Source organism: Schistosoma mansoni, chromosome 7, assembly GCF_000237925.1.
Source record: "Schistosoma mansoni strain Puerto Rico chromosome 7, complete genome".
NCBI classification, from domain to species: Eukaryota; Metazoa; Platyhelminthes; class Trematoda; order Strigeidida; family Schistosomatidae; genus Schistosoma; species Schistosoma mansoni.
The window spans coordinates 7,218,414-7,244,223 of record NC_031501.1 but is presented as its reverse complement, the minus strand read 5'-3'; the positions used below and the strand labels follow the sequence as shown (position 1 = coordinate 7,244,223).

At 38.2% G+C, this 25,810-nt stretch overlaps 1 protein-coding gene across 1 annotated transcript; it reads left to right on the top strand.

Moving 5' to 3' along the window:
• Positions 1-13,073: 13,073 nt before the first annotated feature.
• On the top strand, positions 13,074-25,003 carry Smp_134510 (hypothetical protein). Its single transcript, XM_018798736.1, has 6 exons — positions 13,074-13,106; positions 17,065-17,311; positions 18,646-18,694; positions 19,761-19,850; positions 20,904-20,984; positions 24,768-25,003. Exons 2-6 carry the CDS (start codon positions 17,226-17,228, stop codon positions 24,819-24,821), a joined length of 360 nt encoding a protein of 119 aa, XP_018653648.1. The 5' UTR covers positions 13,074-13,106; positions 17,065-17,225; the 3' UTR covers positions 24,822-25,003.
• Positions 25,004-25,810: the final 807 nt, after the last annotated feature.

Here is a 25,810-nt window from a genome sequence, read left to right as displayed (position 1 = left end):
TCTCCTCATTTCCATTACTATTTGGCTGGTCTTTCCTGTCTCCCACATTGTCCGGACGTTCCATGTACCTATAAAGAGTGTTACTCTGGTTGTTAGAAGGTGCATCGGCCTTGTGACTTCCGAAAAATTTCGGCTTTCATCATGAGGCGTTATAATTATTCCTTCAAGTAGGAGGGCAGAGTTTAAATGGTTTGAATTATTTTTTCTGTTTGGCGTTTTTTTAGCGAGTTAGCTTTTCTACGGAATGGGGTCGCTAACCCCATGCCCAACTCTCCTCTTTTACCCGGGCTTGGGACTGGCAGTAACTCTAGAAGAGTTACAGGCGGAGTTATTTCAGATAACAGGTTTGGAATTTTAACGCAACATTCATACACTCATTTGGTTAGATACTATTTCGGCATTATAGCTGATATCAGTTCATGATGGAAACCATACATCAAATACCTAACCCTAATCATCAACTGTAAATCATAATTCCAATTCCTCACACTGATTTATAACTCTCATTTAGTCCTAGTTAGAAGGTGGACATTTTCAAGGTCACTTTAGCATCACTCAAAGGTCGTCCATAAATTTTAGTCTCACCAAAAAATGAAACCATCTTGGTAACTAAATTCACTTAGTGTTGTTTGTTTGAATCTTCCCATTTATGCATAGGAGTGCAACTGGTCAGTCTCATATAGACATATGTGCATACTGTGCGTATTGCCTCGATATAGTCTTAATTCACAAGCATTGAAGCACCAACTCGCTAGTATTTAACCTTATTTTAAAGTATTAGACTGTCCAAAGTCTTTATAAATGTTGAAGATGGATAGTGGCTAGCAGTGGAATCCAGTTTGACGCACGTTTCGTCCTGTTTGGGACCCGTCAGCTTAATGTACCTGTATCTCAGAGTTGATGTTCATTCTGAGACTGACCAGTTGCAGTCCTAAGCATCAATGGGAAGATTCAAACATAGAATACTAAGTGAATTTAAAGATTTTTTTGTTTTTTTAAGTGATATTTCTCTAATTATTAATCATATTTATTTTGAATATAAACTATTTATAGTCGGTGAACAAGTCGTTCCACGTCCATGGGTTGAGCATTTCAAAGAAAATAAAGAATCATGGTCAAAGAAACTCCCACCGAAAACTTGAAAGAAAAGGAAAAGAGAAGCAAATTCAAATGTACAAGAAATATGAAATCATAGAATACATTAAATTATTATCATTATTAACCTCAATATTATTCTTACTACCATTCATAAAAGGAAGAACACTTAGATAAAATACTTTCTTCAAGTTATTTACCATGAGAAAACTACTACTACTACCACTACTCTGAGTACTATTACCACTCCTACTCCTCCCCCTCCTCCTCTTCCTCCTCCTCCTCCTACTACTACTACTGCTACCAGTACCACTACTACTACTACCACTACTACTATTACTATTACCACTACCACTACTACTACTACTACCATTACCCCTACTGCTACCACTACCACTACTACCACTACTCCGACTACTACTACCACTAGTACTACCAATACTACTAATACTAATACTACTACTACTACCACTACTACTACTGCTACTATTAATAGTAATACTACCACCACTATTATTGCCACTACCATTACCACGACCACTACTACTACTAACAAGTAATACACATATACTAACTTTTTTAAATACATACATATATCTCTGTGTTTATCAAAATGATTGAAATAAAACGAACTTTTTGTCGATAATTTGAAACAAGAGAAACAACTATTAAATAGATTTAAGAATATATTTAGACAGATTTTTAATTGTTTTTGATTATTCCGTTTGATCAGTTTCATGAAACTTGATTGAACAAAATGTATGAATAGTTTACATGGCGTTATATTGTAGCTGTAAAAAAATCCCCTAAATCAATAGCTCTGTAAGTGTTCGACATTGGATGATGACAACATTAGTTTTAATGAACTCACTCAGCTGAAGGCGGTCGGTCATGCATCCGCACCAGATCACGTTTCAGAACGGCGTGGGAAACGATTTGAAACGTCGTGCTCAACGTCTCCTGCGATCACTAGCCAGATTAAATCAGTCACTCCTCGATATATTGATAATCCATCAAATATATCTTCAAACCTCCACGCTTCTGACTTTTGGTTTCACTGAGTGGGCGCGATTCAATTATAGAAGGTGTTACTGGTAAAGTGTTTTCAAACTACAATACCTTGGTATCTTCAACACTATTATTATTATTATTACACTAAGAATACTATTTCTTATGTGGACACACATATTACATTAGAGGAACTCAAATAGATGTGATGATTGTACGTGATATTCAAACACATATTGCTGACTGAATCGTCAAGTGACAGTCCTCAGTATGAACTACCTTATTACTCCACTATATGTAAATCTTATAGATTAGGCAGTCACATCAAGATAACTCTGCAACTTTAGGATTAGTTCTATTATTAGAGTGTTACTATTAACGAAATAGATCATAATTCTACAATCGCAAGAGGGAGTCCGAAAAACTCCTCTCTGTGGTCCAGCGAAGAGTGAGAAACTCTTCGCTGTAATAGAAGAAAAATGTACGGGATATTTATTCCCAGAATCATGAAGCTTGAAGCATTTGTACCTCGACTATCTGCAAATCTAGGAGGTTGTATTTAGCAAAACTTGTTAAGGAATCTATCAAATACCTTAAATGCTCATACTCATACATAAACTAAAGGACCAAGAGGAAAGGAAATATTCCATTATTATTGGGAAACAATAGTAGTGGATCATTATTTGGGGACGACTGTAGTAAAACTCGGATATTCTCAAACTAATTTAGCGATGTACATAACGTAGAGATGCGGGATTATGGTCTAGTTCGGCATTAGTGCTATTCTTATGATAGACCTAATCCCGAAATTGTAGATTTGTCTTGTTGTGACTACCTAATTTATAAGATCGTATGTGGAAGCCACATAATTGTTTACACTGACTCGTCATATCATGATAATCAGCAATATGACGTTCAGCATTTAGGAAGAACACATTTTGACTAGGGACAGAGTAGTGTTTTAATGTGGAAAGGTGTAGATTACGCAAGAATGGCCACACCTGCGAGGCTGAATCATGCCATATCGATCAACTTATCTCCGCGTTCACCATTGTTTACCTACTTTTAGTGTTACATGTTAAATTTAAGTCTCCTCGGTAATAATAAGCTCAGCTTTAGGGATTGTGTGGTTACGGACCAGTACCATTACATTACTCTCTCACAAGAATCAACGTGACTTTGATTCGATAACAAACTAAGTGGGATAATCGCGCGTCCCGAGTTACCGAAAGGGTAACACGAATCTCGTGGGTATTGATGAGCTGAAAGTTGAATCAAAAAGAAGGCGACAGCAACTGACAGGAAAATATATGTAATAATTCCAAAACTTTTGGTTTAAATCTTCACACGCAAAAAATGAAAATCTACGTGAAGATAATTTAGACGTTCAACAAAGTGAGATTATCATGATGAGAAATGATTTAGTACAGAGATATTTCAGCAAGTCACATTAAGACGCATAGCAATAGCCATTGGTTAAGAGCTTAAGATATAAACAGTTGAAATATTTTGTGCGCACAAATATAAAAACAATCAATATTGTAGAAATGTTGATTTTAGTATTCTTTTTATTTAAATTATGAAATTAAATAACGTTCATGATGGCTGTTGTCCACATGAGTTGATTTCCAATTGCATTCGCATTGGTAAGCTAACTGAATGAACAAAGGTATAACCATGGAGAAGAAGAGTTTCATCTGGTATTGCAGTTAGTTTGTTTGATACTGGTTATTTAGTGGCGGGGAGATTTTCTTGACCTCATTATTGCTTAACTGTGATAGGAATGAATAAAACTACTAATATATAAGGATTTTTATCAAAAATCCTTTCCATAAGTGAAAAGTGGTAATTATGCGAATTTCGAACAGAAAGATGACATTAGTTTGTAGTGGATGTCGAGTCGTGGACGGACTATGATCACCACTACTATTCGATTACGCGTACAAATATGACTTGGTTCCCTTGATAGCCCGTAAATCAGAAGGCTTTACTAGTCCAGATCAAGTATATTTATTGGCGATCTCGTGGTATCGAAATAATACCGAGACGTGTCAAAGAGTACAAGCGAATAAGCAGTGCGTGAGCAAGCTCGAACCAAACAAGGCGGATAGCGGAACAAGAAGTGAAACTGATACAGTTAAACAAATACAGTAAAACAATCTCTGGTACAATTGGTTACAATAATAATAATTGTTTCTGTTATTCCAATCGTGTTCTTATCGAGACTGGCCGGTCACTACAGGAGCCCCCCGCTAGAAAGGGTTTACTCTTTCGATACGTAGCGATTTCGTTCGTGGGACTGATCGCGAAACGTGCCATTGTAGGACGAAGGCGTTGGTAGAACAGGGAGTGATCGTTGATCCTCGAGTTGCCACCAAAAGTCTTTGACGTAGAACGGTACCAGAAGGAACGTACTGTATTGATTGCTTGGATTAACATGCTACACCAGAGTGGTTTGTATCCAGAATCTGAAGGTTGCGTTCGTAGAGGTCCGGACCAGAAACGCTGCAGACGTAGGACGAAACCAGATTGGGCCAAGGAACCAGATGCGACCAGGATAACCATGTTCGGGACCAAATGTATATCATACGTATTTGGAGTCAGAGAGATCGACTGAGTGCGTTGACTATAGCGTGGGTGATCAGGCCAGCTTTCGCCAAGATTGACTAAAGTCGACGATACTAGAACAGCGATGGTCAGAGGCGTAGGCTCGGGGTAAACAAAAAAATGAAAGAAAAAGAGAAAAGTGTAGCTTTCGTGTAGTATAGGGGTAGATTCCTATACTGTATCCGTAGTTGGTTATGAGGTTAGTCGCGAAAGCGTACGGGTAAGCGTACTCGGCGACCGGAACGTGAGACGGTAGTCTCGTTCGAACCTCGTGAGCCTGCAATCTCATCCGCAGTCAAGGGCGGTGTGGTCTGCAGGTCTGGACGTGAGACGGAAGTCTTGTCCGTAGACGGGGCAGATGACACGTGCTATTGACTGGGACGTGAGAATGAGGTCTCAGGTGCATCTAGCGTGGGATCCGAAGTAGATGTAGAAATCCCGCTAGAAGCTCTGATAGGTCCAACATTGGGTCTCGGCTTATCAGGTATAGCACTGTCATCGACGTGTGCTGGCTTGAGACGATCAATGCTGACTGTTTCGATGCGGCCACGTCGATCAACCTTGAAGGTCTTTTCGTGACGGGAAATCACGTGAAAAGGTCCTTCGTAAGGCTGTTGTAGAGGTTTGCGTACCGAATCTACTCGTATGAAAACATGTGAACAGGTAGATAACTCTCGAGGGAGAGCGACCTGTCGATGTTGTATACGAGTCGACACCGGAGTCAGTGTTCGCATGAATGCAGACAGTCGTTGGACGTAGTCTGATTCGCCGAACTTAGTGCTGCTCCGTGGTGTGAAAAATTCCCCAGGCAGACGCAATGTCGTGCCGTAAACAAGTTCAGCGGCGGAACATTGAATATCTGCCTTTAGACTCGTTCTGATTCCCAGGAGGACGAGCGGTAGGGTTTCGTACCAATTGTTGTTTTCGTGTGCTCGAAGAGCACTTTTAAGTTGGCGATGAAACCGTTCAACTAAACCGTTTGATGCTGGATGGTAGGCGGTAGTGCGTATGCGTTCCGTACCAAGCAGCCGTGTTAGTGAGGAGAATAATGCGGACTCAAATTGTTGTCCTCGGTCAGTCGTGACAGTCGAGGGACAACCGTACAGAGCTATCCATCGTTCTACGAAGCGGTGAGCAACTGTCTCCGCCGTAATAGACGTGATGGGAATAGCTTCGGGCCATCTTGTGAAACGATCAATGCACGTGAGTATGTGATCATACCCGTGCGATGGTGGTAATGGTCCTACAATGTCTATGTGAACGTGATCGAAGCGAGCATCAGGCGTAGCGAAAGTGCCAATAGGGGCAGCTACGTGCCTGTGCACTTTTGATCGTTGACATTGTAAACATTGTTTTACCCACATACGGACATCTTTATTCATTGACGGCCAGACGTATCGTGCAGCTATGAGGCGTAGGGTGGCTGCGATACCAGGATGAGATAGACCATGAAGGGCATCAAAGACGAGACGGCGATAAGCGGAGGGTACGATGGGTCGAGGGAGGCCCGTGGAAGTATCGCATAAGATAGTACCAGAGCTAGTAGCTAGGGGTACTTCCCGGCATTGAAGGGACGTAGACTGTTGTGCTTCCGTGCATGAAGTATCGTTTGCTTGGGCGGCGGCCATAGCAGGTAGATCGAGCACTGGCAAAGTAACTGCATTCAGTTGGATACGTGATAAAGCATCAGCAACACAGTTCGACTCGCCTTTGACGTGACGAAGGTCTGTCGTGAACTGGGAGATATAGTCCAAATGTCTGCACTCTCGTGGTGAGTAGCGGTCAGACTTGGTATGCAGAGCATACGTTAAGGGCTTATGGTCGGTGAATAAGATGAACTTACGACCTTCTACAGCGTGCCGGAAATGTTTGATGGCGCAGTAGGCTGCTAGCAGTTCGCGACCAAAAGCGCTATATCTCGTCTCCGTGGGAGTGAGGCGTCGTGAGAAAAATTCGAGGGGCTGCCAACTACCGGAGATATTCTGTTGCATAACGGCTCCTATGGCGAAATCCGATGCATCAACCGCTATACTAAGCGTGGCTGATGGGTCAGGATGCACGAGAAGTGTGGCTTGAGCTAGGGCCGTTTTGATATCTGAAAATGCAGTACGTGCGGCGTCGTTCCATTCCAGTTTGCGTGGATTACCGCGAAGTAAATCGGTTAACGGTCGTAACTGTTCTGCCGCGTGCGAAATGAAGCGTCGGTAGAAGTTGACCAAACCGAGAAATGCCTTCAGTTCCTTGAGTGTGGACGGTACAGTGTACTCCTTTATAGTACGTACTTTATCCTCACAAGGTAGAATACCCTCATGCTTAATAACATGACCTAAGAATTTCATTTCCTTCTTCCCGAGTTCACACTTATCGGGGTTGACTATTATTCCATTATCCGAAAGGCGCTGGAATAGTAGCGTCAGGTGTTGATAATGTTCATCTACGTTTGATGATGCGATTAGCAGGTCATCAATATAGACGTGAACAAAATCTAGGTCTCGTACAATGCTATCGATAAACCTTTGGAAAGTTTGAGCAGCATTCCGTAATCCAAATGGCATTCGTAGGAACTAAAATAAACCGAAAGGAGTCGTGATGGCAGTTTTCTCTATATCTTCAAGAGCGACTGGGATCTGATGATATGCTCGTATCAGATCGATCTTGGAAAAAATTGTCGTGCCCTTGAGTGATGCCGTGATGTCATGTATGTGGGGGATGGGATAGCTATCGAAACGTGTAGCTGTGTTTAACGCTCGGTAGTCTCCGCATGGTCTCCAACTAACCCCATCCTTCTTTCGAACCATGTGGAGAGGTGAGGCCCAAGGACTGTGAGAAGGACGAATAATACCAGTAGCTAGTAAATTGTCAAACTCACGTTTAGCGAAAGCTAATTTGTCCGGTGCCAGTCGGCGAGGTCTTGCCGTGACTGGTGGTCCGCGGGTGACTATGTGGTGTACCACACGATTGGTCACCGATGGAGTCTCCTCGAGAGGTTTAGTTAATTTGGGGAATTTCTGAAATAAAACGTGGAATAAATCGTCACGCGAATGAAATACACCTGTGATTCGGTACGCGTTTGTGTGGGCTTTAGAGCCCATAAAGTTGCTGTTCGACGAAATATCAATTAGCTGCAGCCTACGTGAATCGACTAGCAATTCATAGTGCTGTAGGAAATCGATACCGAGTATAGCTGTGGGAACATCGGCAATGATGAACGTCCACAGATACTGTCGTCGGTTGCTCAGGTTGACCGTAAGTTGTCGTGTACCATAGGTGGGAATGACTGAGCCATTCGCAGCGCGTAGTCGAAGCATAGTGGCTTGAGACTTACTGTTACTGATAGGTACGACAGAAACTTGGGCACCCGTATCCACAAGGTACCTAGCGTTGGTGCGATAATCGTGCACGTAAAATAAACGGCCAACCTGAGGTGAAGTGCCGGCGAGTACGGCCGCATTTACTCGCCGGCTGAGGAGTTTCCCGCCTTGTATGAGCAGGGAGCTCGACAATGACGGGCACCGGCTCCGAAAGCACGGTGAAACCAGCACCAACCTGGACTCGCTTCCGAAACCGCCTTCTGGCGTGGCTTGGAAGATGCCCGCTTGGGGCGAGTCGTTACGGCCTTACGAGATTGTGACCTGGGTCGGGGGGCGTAGGGGGCTGGCACATTTGCGCGGTCTCGGAAACTGAGACGAGTATGGATACATCTGTCCCTATCCCCATGAGCCGGAGGTCGTCTAGCATCGAGATCAACGTTAGAATGGGAAGTACTAGCAACCAAATAGTCGTCTTTGGTGTTAACTCGTGCTAGAATCTTATCTGCTATGAGGGCCACCTTGTTGAGCGGGGTGTCCTCGAGCAGAGCCGTAAGGGTTGGCTGGATACTGACTGGTAAGGCTTCGAGCCACAACTCTTTGACTATCTCAGAGTCAGCTGTCATGTTTCCTGCAAGGGATTGCAGGCGCGTGAGGTGGTGGCTCGGCTTAGCATCACCCATAGGGTGACGTGCTAATAGTGTCCTCAATTGTTCCTCTCTTGATGGGAGGAAATGTCGAAGGATGGCATCCTTAAGACGGTCATAAACGTTTGGAACGTTCGGATTGAGGACAACCTCACGGACAGCGGTTAGGTGATCCCCGGGCAATGATTCCAAAGCGTAGGCGTACTTCTGCCTTTGATTGGTTATGCGGCGGATCTCAAATTGAGATTCCAGTGCCGCGAACCAGACTTCTGGATCATGAGGGATGAAAGGAACCGGTCGAAAACTGATAACCTGTATCTCGGAGTCTATCATATTTATGTTATTCTTATCGTTATCTACCATATTAAGTTGCCAAAATATTATATATTGAAAAATATCAATACGAATATATGCAACAGATGTGGATAGATAAATAGACTCACCGGATTGATCTGGTTTGGAGAATTGGCCAAGTTTGACTTGTGCTCGATGGATTGGGTTACCAGCTGTATTGCGTGTTCCAAATACGGCTCACCAGTTCTAGTGGATGTCGAGTCGTGGACGGACTATGATCACCACTACTATTCGATTACGCGTACAAATATGACTTGGTTCCCTTGATAGCCCGTAAATCAGAAGGCTTTACTAGTCCAGATCAAGTATATTTATTGGCGATCTCGTGGTATCGAAATAATACCGAGACGTGTCAAAGAGTACAAGCGAATAAGCAGTGCGTGAGCAAGCTCGAACCAAACAAGGCGGATAGCGGAACAAGAAGTGAAACTGATACAGTTAAACAAATACAGTAAAACAATCTCTGGTACAATTGGTTACAATAATAATAATTGTTTCTGTTATTCCAATCGTGTTCTTATCGAGACTGGCCGGTCACTACAAGTTCGTTAAACCTGAGTGGACCTGTAAGGGACATGTTCTAGGCTTGGTGCCTCAATGTGCTATAAGCCAGTTATTTATATTAATACTTACCGGTTAATGGTGGGTAAGGTTGGTTGCAAGTATCGAGTTTTGCATAGAACAGAAATCGATTTATTTGAAGTGGGGTGTATATAGGTTGTCGAAATCGACAAAGATTATGTGCCACAAACATATGTGATATGGTGTTGCACGACGCTCTCGGCTAAACAAATCTTCACTAAATGATAAGCAGTGAGTACTGTTAGTGCGACTATCACGGAGAACATAAGTTGTAACCAAGGAGAGTACACTCCCAACTCATGTCTATGATAAATGGTAAGAATGTTTGTCAGTGTTGTGGTGGATTCGACAGTGACATTTTCGATTTGCGGAAGATTTGCCCGATTGCTCATATTGATGATTTGCATGCATGATTGTGTCGACAAACTTCCAATTGGACTGACAAGGTTTCAAAACCCAATGAGCTTAAGATTGCAGAATTTTCGTAGCTTAAACTCACCGTACGTCTCTGGAATTTTGTCCTTAACTTTTTGTCAAGGAACTAGAAATTTAGGAATTAAGCAGGCGATGGTAGGAAAAAGAATGATGTTCAGGGATAGTCCATAGTTTAAAAAGGATTAGGATGTCAAGTGAGTAAGCATAATGAAGAATTAGGTATAGATAAATAACCAGTTTCTGCTTACATTGGTAGTGAAAATACCACAGGTATTGTAGTTTGAAAACACTTTACCAGTAACACCTTCTATAATTGAATCGCGCCCACTCAGTGAAACCAAAAGTCAGAAGCGTGGAGGTTTGAAGATATATTTGATGGATTATCAATATATCGAGGAGTGACTGATTTAATCTGGCTAGTGATCGCAGGAGACGTTGAGCACGACGTTTCAAATCGTTTCCCACGCCGTTCTGAAACGTGATCTGGTGCGGATGCATGACCGACCGCCTTCAGCTGAGTGAGTTCATTAAAACTAATGTTGTCATCATCCAATGTCGAACACTTACAGAGCTATTGATTTAGGGGATTTATTTACAACTACAGTAGCCAGTGTGTATTTGTAGAATTATGGTCTGCTTTGTCATAAGTACTATTATAATAATATACCTAATCCGAAAATCGTTGAAGTTATGATGTGACTGTCTAATCTATACGATCTTTCGTGGAAGCCACACCATTGTCTACACTGACTCATCGTCTCGTAACAATTAAGGACTCGATGTCTGGAGTTTCTAAAAAACACATTCAGGTTAAAGAAGGAATAATATATCTTATGTGAATAAAGACAAGTTATACAGAGTGACCACGCCTGCAAGACTGAGCAATGCCACCAGATTTATTGAATTGAATATTCCCGCGTTCCCTAATGCTAACATTCTCGTCATGTCAATTGTTGAATATAAATCTTTTCAGTTCTTATATATCCGGCTTCAAATGTCGTTTGGTTTGGGTCCAATGCTACTACACATACGTCAGTTAAAGGCCACGTTGGGTGGTTTCTTATTTAACAAACTAACTCACAGAAGCATGTAGATACTTCTAAAGGTTGTTGATGAACCATAATAACTAATCATGAATATAGATAACCAGTTATTAGTTTCGATTGAGCTATTAAGCTATGAGTACCAATAAATATTACAATACGTCAACGAACTAATAGATTAATGGTTAACTTAAGTAGAGATCAATGGATTAAGTTAAAAGGAAAATGAGAATTAATAACAGGATGCTTCTCATAAGTCAGTCTCACCCTTTCCTTCAGATCATACAAACCTTGCAGGACACACAATAGACACTGTGGCCACTAAAGAACTCGATGTCTTCGGTTTGCTAAATGAGTTTGTGATGATTAGGAATATTCGACATATTACACGGACTGAATAGGAAAGGAATTACAAAGTTTAACACTACTTGAAGCGAAAAGACTATTTGTTTTATAAAATGCCAGAATATGTCCCATTTTTCTACGTTTAAAGCATTTAACCTTACGAAATATACATGAATTATATGGGCAAAATTTACCACAGGACAAACATTCATCAAACTTAGGCTCATGCTCATACACTGTTTCTCAACCCCTCAATGAATTGTTATCTGCATAACCTTGAGTACGAATTGAATAGGGATGACGTAGTAATGTAGTGGAATTCTTAATGTCCTGAAAAATCATTAAAAAATTTTCTAGCTTAGTCTCATTCGGAATTTACACACTTTACATAGTCAAGCAATAGTTCCCTGAGAGTTGCATAATGGAGTGAAATAGGCTTTTCTGGAAACGCCGAAGCTATAGGCTGTTTTTCCAATGAATTTGAGGAAATGAGACACAATCTTAACATCCTCAACATCGTCCCTGGTCGTAGTCGAGATTTCAAAACTTTCCATATAATCTTCAAAAGCATCAGAATTTGAATGTGTCCAATTGTTCCGTTACAGGCTCCATTGCGATGCCAATATGATGATTGGAAGTATTCGAGTTATTATACGAACTGGGAAGTCCCAAAATAGTGCAGCAAGTAGAACCAGATGAGCAAAAACGAACGTACTGTATTTAGAATTATAAAGCAGACCGACATCGAGTACGAAGCAATCATTACTTAACACAAACTCCACCGTTTGATATAGGCATATCCATGGAACCCGATGTAATGCATCTTAGCTACCAAGGTAATTGGCGAACTTCTTCGAAAACCTTTTATACCAATAATTTAACCTATCTGTTAGCCAGGGTTGATTACCAAAAGACTGAAAGAATGCTTCAGTAAACCTTGTATTCAAAACAGGTAAGAGACATAAACATTGGAACTATGAACCCGTGAGCCTGATCTGAGTAGTTGTTAAAACTCTAGAAAAGATTATTCAAAAGTTGTTCAGGTATCTCAACGAAATTGGATGCCGTGTGATAGCTACCAAAAGTTTTGGTACCCTGTGGTCAATACAAGGGGCCTTTAGCCATGTCGATGTTAAAACCTTTTCGACTTTGTATACTGTATTCGTAAGTCCTAAACTCTAATACTGTATACAAACGGCTGGCCCTTCACTATAAGGAGACAATGAACTGTTGGGAAACGTTTTAAGAACTGTAAACAAGCTGATTTCCGGTAAAGCTAGACTCTCGTATGATGCTTGGTTGGTTAAACTCAACCCATTTCCACTGTACTATAGAAGAATTAGAGGTGGCTTGATTACAGTTTCAAAATTACTTTGTGGTAAATTTGCACCCGACCTGCCCTTATTTTTCTTGTCTTCTAAGGGAGGCAATTTACAAAGACACTCTAAAAAGGTTCACAAACCTAGAACAAATTACTTGGCATCGACTTTCCTATCGAATAATCGACCAATGGAATTCAATATCTCAACACGTTGTTGAGTCTCCATCTGCCGATGCTGATAGATCACCGAACTTCTTATCTTTTCCAAACTGAAACTGAATAAGATATTGTTTATTGTACAGTAGGAGTTAAACAGTTCGGGTTACGCACTCTTTCGAATTATATTTTCGGCGGGTAACTGGTACGTCAAAGTTAAGTTTCTGTACAATCCTTGAGTTCGTGTAGTGTTTCTTTTAAACTAGATATCTGTGCATGGTTTAGTAGTTAGCCTAGTGCTCATCAGCTTTCGAAATTTTTATGACGAACACAGCCAACCTTTTCTTGATATCTGGGATGTAAAACATAGATCCAAACATTCTGAAGCCTGCAAATGGCTTTTGATTTTTGAGACTTAAGGTTTTACATGCGCGCATTTCTTAGTCACGTTGACAGTACTGCGTAGATATCCAGGTGTAACATTAACAAAATAATTAGGTATAAATCACATTTCTCAAGCAACCAGTAAAGGGAAAACGCGCTAAAATATCCGCTTTTTCACCTGTCTGGGGTGATAATGCAGATTTCTCCCTTTGTGTCTCTCTGTGTTTCAAATTAGGCTGAACTGCTTACTGTTCGCCTGGGTAGGATTAAACTATACTGCCGACCTTTGAACGAATCTTAAATGACCTTGAGAAATATTAGTCAATCAGAAGACAGTTAGTATACAGTAAAAATATATTATACAAAACCATAGAATCTTCTGTGTTCACCTTTGTTCCCACATGGGTCAAAAACTTCTCAAGGTCAGATATAGGTTCAGAAGTTCTAAAATCATAGTGCATACGGTACAGGAACACATCCATATGGCTCCATAGTAGTGGACCTCTGAAACCATGATAAGGTCTCAAAAATTCTTTTAGCCTCGACCACATAGCTTCAATAATGTTAGTATATTGGTATGGTTTACGGGTTAGGGTTAGAGTTAAGGTTTAGGTGTAGGGTTATGGGTGAGACGCTAGAGTGACTCTGAGAGTGTCAACATAATAACTAAGACTAAATGAGGGTTATAAACCTGCGTGGAGAATTCAAATTATGATTTACAGTTCATGATTAAGGCTAGGAATTATACTTAGGGTTTTCATCACGAACCGACATCAGCTATAATGCCAAAACTCTATTTATCCAAATGGATAATTGGATTTCGCGCCAAAATCTTATGATCACTTCTATTGTAGACGCTAAATTATCACGTCTTCCCTAAAATCCGCTGTAAACCGACCGTACGTAAGCATCAGGTACCGAACTTAGCGCCGTGACCTTGAAAACCCGCTAAAGCTACTGATTGGCTCGGCAGTATAGTTTAATCCTACCTTCGCCTGAATACACGCCGAACTGTCTACTTTTCGCCCATATACATGCTGAATTGTCTACATTTTGACTTGGTGCACCCCGATTTATCTAATCTTGCTTCGACTTTTAAATAATTTTTGGTACAACCCCAAATTTCTTCTGTGTTCACTTTTGTTCCCATAACTCAACATACGACAACTGCAGTTGACGTTAAAATAGCACAAGTTTAAAGAAATATATTGAAAAGGGAAGAAGTTATATTGTGCAACATAAGTAGTTGGGAGATACTAGAGCACCGGTCGTTATGTATTGTAATTGCCAACTCTTATTGTAATTTGAAAAGATCTACGAAAGAAGGGACAGATTATTATTATTAATTAGGCACGTGTTCTTAATTGCGAATGCATCTAAAATCAAACAGGCTTTGTCAACACTTAGTCAAAGAGTTTCCCATGCAAGTAAGAAAGTAAGCGCATGTTTGAAAAAAATGTTTATTGAAAAAGAAGTTGAACATGAAAAATATTCCACTGGTTATTCCCTTTCGTAACGCCTGTTCGACTATTGAGAATCAAAATAATCTTGGGAATTCTGAAATTTAATTAGCGAAAAATGTTACAACGATATCTAAATGATATTTTTTGCACAACTAGCTACATAAAGCTATACTTACGGTCATGTTCGTTAACACTGAAGACTGTACCGATAGAGCAGTATAGCATTGTTATCACTTCAAATTAGTTCTTACATGTTCTTGTTTTCTTCGATAACGCCTTTTTAATTTGTCTCTCATGTCGTGAAAATAACCTTGCTTCGCGATGTCATACAGTTCCGCAAGGTTTTTCTTGTTGACAGATGATGACAGAAATCGATTAGTTAATGCATCTGAAGTTTAAAAAAACATACCCTACTTCGTATGCATCCGTAAAACCCGCACTTTTGAAGTGCTTTTTTCAATGAAGTGCCAAGTAGCGTGGAATGACTGGCAACTTCAGTGTCATGATGTATGACAAAACATAACGCATTGACGACTTAGGATTATCATCCATTAACCACGTTAACATGGCCATCTGTAATACGAACAAATAATCAAATTAATTTTATTGAGCTAAAAATCTGTCTTTTGTCTTTCTGCTGAAAACAAGCGTCTAACGTTCACTGCCCCATATTAGATGACAAAGGGAACTGTTGACTTGATAGTCCGCAATAGAATTTCCGCGGATGTTCACGCTCACAAGACTTCGACAGTAGGTGCTTCATATTAGCACTCAAGTCAAAAGTACCCGACGATATGTTCTGCAGTACAGTATACAGTCTGTCAAATCTCAAAAACTTAACTCAATTGGACACGTGACTTACTCGACCGCTAACGCACTGTTTACACGCCTAGATTCGAATGTTGATGGCGATGTATCCAATTGTGTCAAACTAGTTAATGCACATCTTAGAAGTAAACAAGCCTACTTGGCAATCGGCGAGACACCACTGTCGAACAACTGAAATTTGGGATATTGGACGTGGCTATTTCCACCCTTCATCTTGGCCACATCCATGTCAACGAAATTGTAAAGAAACCCCTTACTCTCAGCTTTAAGCCATATTTTATATGAGGGGTAGTGATACAGTTTAATTACTCAATTTGCTCCACTCGTCTCCACGATCAAACAAACTACTGTTAAAAATCCTTTTCCACCCAGTGATTAACAATTTTTAAGGCTTCATCAGTGACTGGTTTTAAGGTAAAGTATAAGATAAGCAGAAATAAAATGACTTTTAGTGAATCCTTATATAATTCAAAAAGTGAGGGTTCTAGTATAAAATCCTGGAAAACAGCACTCTGATATTATGCATCCTGAGAGAATAAAATTATTCTGACCTTAATTAATGAATTGTTTAAGTATTGCTCAAACCAGTTGTCAACAGTGACTGAATATCTAATTGTTGGAGGTAGATGATAGGACAGTCATGATCCGTGTAATCAAGAGGTTTTCGAAGAGTTGATGTATGTTATATCAAGCATGTTTGTCCAGTTACCCACTGTCGTCAAAATACTCGTGACTGAAGGATAAATTCCTGAAACCATGTCCTTGAGATTCAAAGAAATCACAGTTCATCATTAACTAGACTCCATAACCGTAGAGGGCACTAAGAAAAGTGGTCGGCCAGTGATTGTAGGATCATTGTGTTGGCCTCATTTTATGGATTGGATCAAAGTGTATCAATTTTCACTTATTTGAGACCGTGCCGTTGCCAGAGGGATGCAAAAATATTACACAAAGGCATGTTGTTGGAAATGAGGTCACTTATCTTAGGACGGTAGAATTAGCCATGTCTGGGCCGGTAGATGTATTTCCCAGGTGCTTCAGTTTACGGCACCCTAGTTCAATACCTTTGTCAACTTCTGAGGTTTCTGTTGAGTCTTGGTGCCGTCGTTGGTATGAGTTTTGGTTAATAGTTTTCACGTTTACAAATACTAGTTAGTCAGAAACTCTTCAGCATCGATTTACCTGTTAGTGTTATACTATGCTGCTTTGTAGAATCACAAGTGAAGTCGATTAACATACTTTGGTTCGAAATTCGATTCTTATGACGTGATTATTTTTGAGATGCAGTTGATTCCCACAATTTAATTTTATTTAAATCACTCTAAATCGATTTCTTTTGTCTATCCCTTGATAATATAAAAATAGTTCAACAGGTATGACCGAAATTTTTAACAAGTATCATTGCACTAATTCTATATTGATTACTTCATATTCAAATACAACCACATAAATCGAAGGAATATAAGTTTTTTCTTTTCACTTTTACAGGTGCAAACCACTTATTCTTCAGAAATATAAGATCAAGAGATTAAAGAAAGCTCACTAAATCAATACAAGTTTTTGGTTTGCATTAGATTAGACTTTGAATACATTAGAACCTAGGAGATACTCCTACGGAATTATACAGTCCAATTTCAGATATATTAGACATGCAACGTTTGTTAACCTTCATCCCTCAAAATTTGAAGGTGGTGCTCAAAGACCCCATGACGTTCCTGAAACCTTTGTCTATTGGGTAAGTGCGATGCAAATAACAATTACCTTGAGAATTTCTCTGGCTTTACGAAATGAAATCAGTTATTCATTCAACACCTGTAATATATGAGATTTCATTCAGAAATTGGCCAGTTTGACCACATGGTTTAATTATTCTTGTACCATAAAAACTCGATTGTCTGATACGGATAAGTGCCTGGTTTTATCTTCGTTTTTAGCTTTAAGTTCTTATTACCACAATTTGGACTATACTAAACGATATCACTTCTGTATATAAGGCCTAAATCAATTCTAAGAACACAGATAGTAAAATTATGGTTCATTATAAACGATACTGAAATCATACTATATGGGTAGTCGTTATATATATATATATATATATATATATATATATATATAATTGTCCACTTGTACAGGAAATTTGATAATTAGATGGTAGTTGGAACTAATGACTTATTCAGTAGGTTTATTTTTTATCAGAAGGAGTCGCAAATCGTACATTTTATTTGATCGGTATTATTCATTATGCAGTTGTATACAGTAGTTATCTATAACTCTGGTAGTTTTAGAAGTCTCAGGTCTTTTAATCTTTTTCGATTTCACAACCGTGATCTATACTTGGGTGCTGGCATTATATGTCGTGTACGAAAACGAACAGTGAAAATATATAATAGGACGGATGACAATGGGACAAGTAGTTTGTTTACTGGTGAACGTCGTTCCAAAAATGATCCTGTATTCGATCCTCTTGGGACAGTTGATGAACTTGCATGTTGCATAGGCTTGGTGTCAGCTCATATTCATGATCATATATCCAGACAGCTCCCCAAATATGACGTCCTAGTTGTTTTGAAACAATTAGAACAAATATGGTGTCGTTTACTGGGTATGTCATCTTCAATAGCCACACCTCTTCCTCATCCTGAAAACCAAACTGATATTTCGGAGCGTTCAAAGCGGTTTAAGTGTGTGGCTTTTCCAGATGTTTCGGTTGAACTAGAGCCATGGATTGGTAGTTTGACAAATGCCTTGCCGCCTCTAAAGGTCTTCATATCACCATCGGGTGAAACTCCTGGAAGTTCCCTACAACTTGCGAGAGCTGTTTGCAGACGAGCTGAACGATGTGTTATTAACATAAACCTTCAACACGAATATCCTGTTGTCGAAGAAAGTGTAGTAAAGTACTTGAGTCGTCTGAGTGATTTTCTGTTTACCGTTGCACGATGTCACCAATGGCTTAAGATTTACTGAAAAAAACATTTTTGTTACCTAACACAAAATCGAAAAACTAATTGCTTTAAACTTTATTTAGTATAGTATTCTTTAAAACCACTTATTTTTGACTACTTTTAGGTGTATCCGTATGTATCCTGGTGATGAATTGGGACGAGGTGCAGGCAAGGTGTTTAATTAGTTTTATTTTACAAGTTGTCTAGTTTAGTTTTTTTTTTTACTTTGTGCTCCTTAAATAATCCCTTTTGTGTGAATTAGTTGATTTATAACTTCAGTAGTAGTTAATGCTTTTGTAAATTATTAATCAGTATAAAATTTGTACTTGTGTATGATTTAAATCTCTACCAAATGAGTTGGTTAGAACATGTGTTACATATGCCAAATCACCATCTACCTCAATGAACGATTCTTACTGGTGCAGAAGTATGTTGGAAAAGATCTACGGGCAGTCAAATGAAGACACAGCACCCAGTATATGAAGTCACTGTGTTGTTGTTCTGAGCCATGTTAGTATGCGCCGACTACCTGATTCGAACACTAATAAGGGGTGGTTAGCGACTGGATGAGACAACTCAGAATAGTTCATAATGGTGCACGTGCGTCCTCTCTTTATCTCCCCCTAGATCTTCTGCTCCAGTATTCCTTCGTACACACTTTCACCCGGGTTTTTTAATCATGTTCTCAATGCACAGTCTTTCTTATTACTATTACTCCTACACTATTTCTATCAGTCTTTCTATTCATATTGTTAATTTCATCTTATCGCGCCAATCTGACATAGTGACTTGAAAGAACTCACCTCTGTGCCAGACTTTACGTTGACTGATTGAATTTGTGATCATCATCATTTCATTTATCTGATCGTATTGTCCTACTGATTAACTATTTGTAACGATCACATAATAACATGAGTGGTAAATGTTACCAATAATAGATAGTTTGTACAGTTACACTATTCTTCTCACATTACATTAGATATGCGTTAACCTTCAAGTGGTAACACATTTACACTGTATTGATTAACTGGAATTTATTTATTCCTATTATAGTTCTATAGGATCTTTGACAACAACTGAAAGATAATAAGTTATCACGCGATGCATTATTTTTGTATACTATCAAACAATTTCCCAGGTAATCACGTTTATTTAAATAGAATCGTTATTAAGATGTGATAAGGATATCCACTTATCTTACTGAGTATAGATTTAATGTATTAATTTTCTTTTATCAAGGGTGGTGGTACTGGTGGTTCTATTCGGGATGCTGGTGGAGCATTTGGCAAATTAGAAGCACGTAATGAAGAAGAGTACTTCTATCGATTGGTAAGCAACTGTGTCATAAAGATATATATTTATATATATATATATATCACTTTATCGCTAGTCATTTCATACTCTTTATTCTCTCTTTTTTCCAACCACATTTCCCATGTTTGGCTTTTAACTACAGCTGGTGATCTGAATTGCTGTATGAGCCCTTGTTATTTTGCAGTCATCACAGGATACTTCCTCAGATACCTAGGAACAAAACTGAATTGTTAGTGATTTTAGAGATCCGGGAGTGAACCACAGATTGCAAACATCAACTACTTGAGGCTAGTTACATACTGCCTTATCGGGAGAAGCTCTCAATGTGTTAGTCTTACCGCTCTCCAACCGGCCTTCGTAGCATAGTAGAACTCAAAGGAATAAGTTCCCCAGCCAATATAGCTTTATTGGGTCATCATGATATGCAATCACGACCACCATGTCAAGATGTCAGCTACTCTTTATCTTATTGATTTCTTCTATTATCGCCTAGATGTCAAAAATGGGACAACTTGTACCAGTACATACTTATTCCAGGAACTACACTTTTTAACCTATGGATACCAAATTAATTAATTAGATGATGTAAGATGGTACCTACCGATTGTTTATATATATATATATATATATATACTTTGGTCCAGATGCAATGTGTAGTAAATATAGATACAAACCTGTTGTGATTCGATCACGATCTGTGAGACTACTTTGGAGCATTTATTTATTCAAACACATAAATATTGGTACAAAGGAGCATCAAAATATATATGCGACGCACAAAACAGGCTGTTTTCTTTGGGGGTCACAACCCGAACCTTTGACCCAGAGATCTAGCCCACAAGGTAGTAGGGCAACGTTAGGAAATACAGGCCCATTGTTTTCAGTGATCAACGATAAGTTTATGCGCCATTTGTTCCCTAATGATCCTGGTCCCCATGTGTACCATTGGTTTGAAATCAGAGTTTACCAACTTCTCTAGTTGGATCCTTCGTACCCATCAACTCTGTTTAAGAACTGTATTTAAGTAACATTTTACAAAATTGTGAATTATCTTCTTTGTTATTGTAGCAACAACAACAGTTACATGAATTAAAGAAGCATTTAGAAGATGAACATGAACGTGAAAAGAAGGAGATCAAACGACTTGAAGTAAGTTTTATAACTGTAATGCTACTTTTATTCAATCTACTGTATTGTAACAAACTAGGATAACCATTAAAACTAAATGTTTATGAATTTGTTAGAGATTCACAGATTACTGTCCTCCGATCTCTGAGGTATTCTTGAAGTTTTATGGCAACTCAGTTGACGAGATTTGGAATCTTTATCTACTGAAGGTTTTTGTCTATGTGTTATCTACGACCCCGTATATCACCTATATATATATATATATATATATATATATATATATATATATATATATATATATATATATATATATATATACCGAAGTTGACTAATCTACTGGTTTCAAACTTTCGTCTTGCGTTATTGATTAATGAAACCATCACACTTCTTATTTCACTTCGTTGTCTAAGTTTGTTGGTCAATTCTGCTTCTTTTTTTAAATTATGGACCATACTTTGTGACCTCTATATATGTAATTAATCAATAATTTACTGTTTACGTGTTCTCCATACAACCCTACTTCTCTATGTATTCAGGTATTTGTTATCATATGTATCGATCTTGTAATATATTTGAAGAAAATAGTTTATCCACCTAGACTTTATATATGTATCGATCTAGAACGGTGTTTACATTCTTTAGGAAACTGGTTAAGTATAATCTTCATGCAGTCAGTTGCTATCTATATCGAGTCTAGTGCTATGCTGTATTGGCAAAATGAGATGAAAATACCAAGATGATCAGCAGCAGTATTAATTCTCATTTGATGAATTGTCCCATAAAAGTTAAAAAAATCATTTAAGGGTAATTCCATATCACAGATATTTTTGATCACTATGTGATATTAAGTTATGAAACCATAGAAGCAGTAGGGATATTTGGCGTTGTTCACTCACAACTCCTCACCGGGATCAGATTTAGGACTCTTTCCCATTTATCTTGTTGATTTTATATTATATATATACATATATACATGATGATACAGTAGTATTTTCATCAACGAACAATTGGTTATCATCCCATTTCGAGTTTGACCATGAGATAATTTGTGAAACATGCTTCGTAACTAATTTTGGTTCTTAATTAATAATCTAATATCTATCACGAGTGCGAGATCGTGGATGCGCACTGCTGAGGAGTCTCATAATAGGACGAAATGGCCGTCCAGTGCTTCCAGGTTTTCCATAGTGGTGTAACTTCAATTGACTCATGATTTTAACTATGAAAATACTGAAACCTCCACAAAACCCCTTCTGATCTATAATATTGATCTATTAACTGAAGATACCTTTCAAAATTTTGAAACATTTAGTCTCCTTTGATAAATTCAAGATAATCCAATAAGAATATCAAGTTCATTACGGTATATGTATCAAAATGATTACAAAAACACAAATCAAATCACCCAATTAAAGTCAATGATACAAAGAATATGTTCTTTCACTGCTAAATATACAACTGAATTAGGTTATAAGATCGATCATAATTTAATCATTGTAGTTTTGTGTAAAAGGTATCTTGAGTCAAATACTTAAATTTGTTGTAAAACCTTGACTTAGTCATATGAAAGTTCAAATCTCCCCTCTATATTCACAAACTATTTGTTCTTACCCTTACTCTAGTAATATTGATTTATTTTTCATAAGTGATACAATTTATACTGTCTTTCCCTATTATGTTTATATTCTAATTTGTTTAATATGACCTCATAAACCAATGTCTTAACAAGTAAATATTTGTAATCAGATGGTTATTTAAAATGTATTAAGGTAATCTGATACCATATATAGATGGGTCATAATAAGAGAAATCATAACACGCTGTGCTACAAATTCATGGATAAATATTCTACATCGAGTGTTGTTTAGGCACGAGCTTGAAATAGTCGAGACAAAATTTCAGCTAACCTTTTAGTCAAGCAGAAGATAGCCTTTGTAAATAGATAGTTTTTGCAAAAGCAAACACGAATACTACAAAGAGTAAACAGATTTTACGTAGTTAATAAATCTATTAAAGTTTGTCGCTCGTAGATGTTGACAGATTATTCGTCTTCTCATACCCTTAAAAAGACAAATATAAAGTTTTTTATTTACCACATTGTTCGTGGATCGTATCATGTATTTACTGTATGAATTAAGGTTTTCATCACGAATTGATATCAACTATAGACGAAAAGTCATATGGATCAATAAATTCCGCTCTATCTTAATTAGTTTATTCAGAAAATGTAATCCCACTGGGTCAGGTTTTCTTTTAGTATTAGCGATAGTGTCTAATTACCTGTTATATAAACTATCATATGATTTTACAACCTCAAGTGGTGTCCGACAAGGCTGTCCACTATCCTCATTTTTGTTTAACTTCATTATAGACCTATTGCTGGAAATAACACTCTCTGCGACTGAATTTTCAGGAATTGATCTCCTACCAGGAGGTCCACTTATTGACTTAGAATACGCAGATGACAGTCCTGTTTGGTGAAGACGCTGATAAAATGCAGAGTCTTCTGTTAGCACTGAGTAATAGTGTCAAGATGTTTGGGATGCGTTTCTCCCCATCCAAATGTAAATTGTTACTCCAGGACTGGCCTGCGTCAACACCTGAACTAAGGATAGAGAGTGAAGTAGTCGAACGCATCGACAACTTCACTTATCTTGGAAGTCTAATCAGCCCTAATGGGTTGGTGTCTGACGAAATCTCAGCACGGATTCAAAAAGCTCGTTTGGCTTTTGCCAACTTACGTCACCTATGGCGAAGACGAGATATCCGTCTATCAATTAAGGGACGAGTATACTGCGCAGCAGTTCGCTCTGTTCTACTTTACGGCTGTGAAACATGACCATTAAGAGTAGAAGATGCTCGCAAGTTACTAGTATTTGACCACAGATGTCTTAAAAATATTGCTCGCATCTACTGAGATAACCGGGTAAGTAATAGTGAGGTTAGACGCAGAGTATTAGAGAATGATGGTAAATCAGTTGATGAGGTGATGAATCTTCATCGACTGAGATGGTTGGGCCACGTGTTACGTATGCCTGAACACCGTTTACCACGACGCACTATGCTGACTAGTGTAGGGGATGGTTGGAAGAGAGTTAGGGGCGGCCAAACCAAAACATGGCATCAGTGTTTGAAGTCACTAACTTCTAGTCTGAGCCATGTTGGTAGATGCAGACTACTTAGTTGGGGTTCACGTGACTATCATAACCAATGGTGGTTGACATGGCTCAGAATCGATCACAATGGCGCAAGTGTATGCATTCTTTATCTTCTCTTGAACCTTAAGATTAAAATTGCTTCATATCTGTCTTCCTTCCTATACTATGTCCCTATATACAACCTTTCTTTTATATAATAACACCACTAAATTAATTACTTCTATGAATCCGGTGTTCATCTTTTTGTGCTAACGAGGTATGGAAACTTGGACCGATGCATATATGTGCCTGGTCTTACGTTGCAGTTGACTGACCTGTTATATACAATCTAAAGTGATAGAATTAAGCGTTTGATACATTCAATACTATCATCTTTTACCCTCTAGTTCCGAGAAATAACTTTCCGTTAACAATTCAAACGTTTTTAAGAAGTATACAAACGTATCTCTTCTATGGTCATTATATCGTGATATCTTCGATTGTAATTGTCTCGTCTCTCCTTATTCTATACTTTTAATATGTCTTCCTCCATTTAATTTAAAAACTGTTCCATATTATTAGTTGGTGTTTTTCTTTTGTTCTATATTATTGCGATAAATTTTTTTCCGGTGATATGAGACTTTTTTTTTTTTAATATTTCCTTTAGGAATCACTCAAAAGAAGAAAAAAATTACTGGATGATCTTGAGAAGAAGCATTAATTGACAGGATCCGGAAAGAAAATGACCATTTTCATAGGCTTGTATTAGATATTATAGATTGAAATTCTATTTAGCATGATATGTATCTATGTATTTGTGTATATGTAGATTTGCCACATATTTAACGGATTTATGTATTCAAAAAGTTAAAATGATGATAAATTACTGAATAATCTTTAATACTTTTTTTTTCTATTTATTCTGTCAGTTATCTTTTAGTTACCATGACTAGTGGATTCGATTAATAAATTATAGGGTTAATATTAAGGTACCTGTTTAAGTTTGGGCAACCGGCCAGTATCACAGCCTTCACACAAATCAAATGAGATTTGTATGGCGCATATATATCTGGTGTCCCCTTTGTACCAATATTTATGTATTTAAACAAAATGAAATGATATAATGGTTACAAATTAGTCTTTATCATTTACATCATTTGAAATAATTAATGAAAGAGAAAAAATTAGCGGTTTTCGGGTATTGTGTCATATTGTAGTGAATGAGAACACGAGTGGGGACAATCGAATGTATTTAAGCATAACTTACAGACTATCTCACTAAAATCTAACAATCATACAGTAAACAGTTAATTTGCAAACTATCAATCCATTGTCCCAATCTTAACTGTTCCTTCTGCAAATATCAGTCCATAGTCTCCGATTATTATTGTTTATGCACTTTTAAGACCAATTGTGTTCCGGTTCCATTCTCTCCTTATCGATCTTCTACTGAAATACATTTAATGCCCGACCATCGTTATATACTATATCCACACGATATAAGTAGCCAACACCACAATATAAGTATTTGTCAAATAATTTCCCATATTCAAAAAAAACTATCTACTGAGTAAACATGATTATAAACATACAGAATTCTAAGGAACATAGGAAAACTGATTAGTTAATTATATTTAAAAAAACCCATTGAAATGATGGTGATATAACTTAATGTAACCTCGATTACTTTCTTACTTACGCCTGTTATCC

Coding starts and splice junctions, on each gene's coding strand:
- Smp_134510 (XM_018798736.1), top strand. CDS start 17,226: ATGCAACGTTTGTTAACCTTCATCCCTCAAAATTTGAAGGTGGTGCTC. Junction 18,695..19,760: donor TGGGACGAGGTGCAGGCAAG/GTGTTTAATTAG, acceptor TCTTTTATCAAG/GGTGGTGGTACTGGTGGTTC. Junction 20,985..24,767: donor AGGAGATCAAACGACTTGAA/GTAAGTTTTATA, acceptor TATTTCCTTTAG/GAATCACTCAAAAGAAGAAA.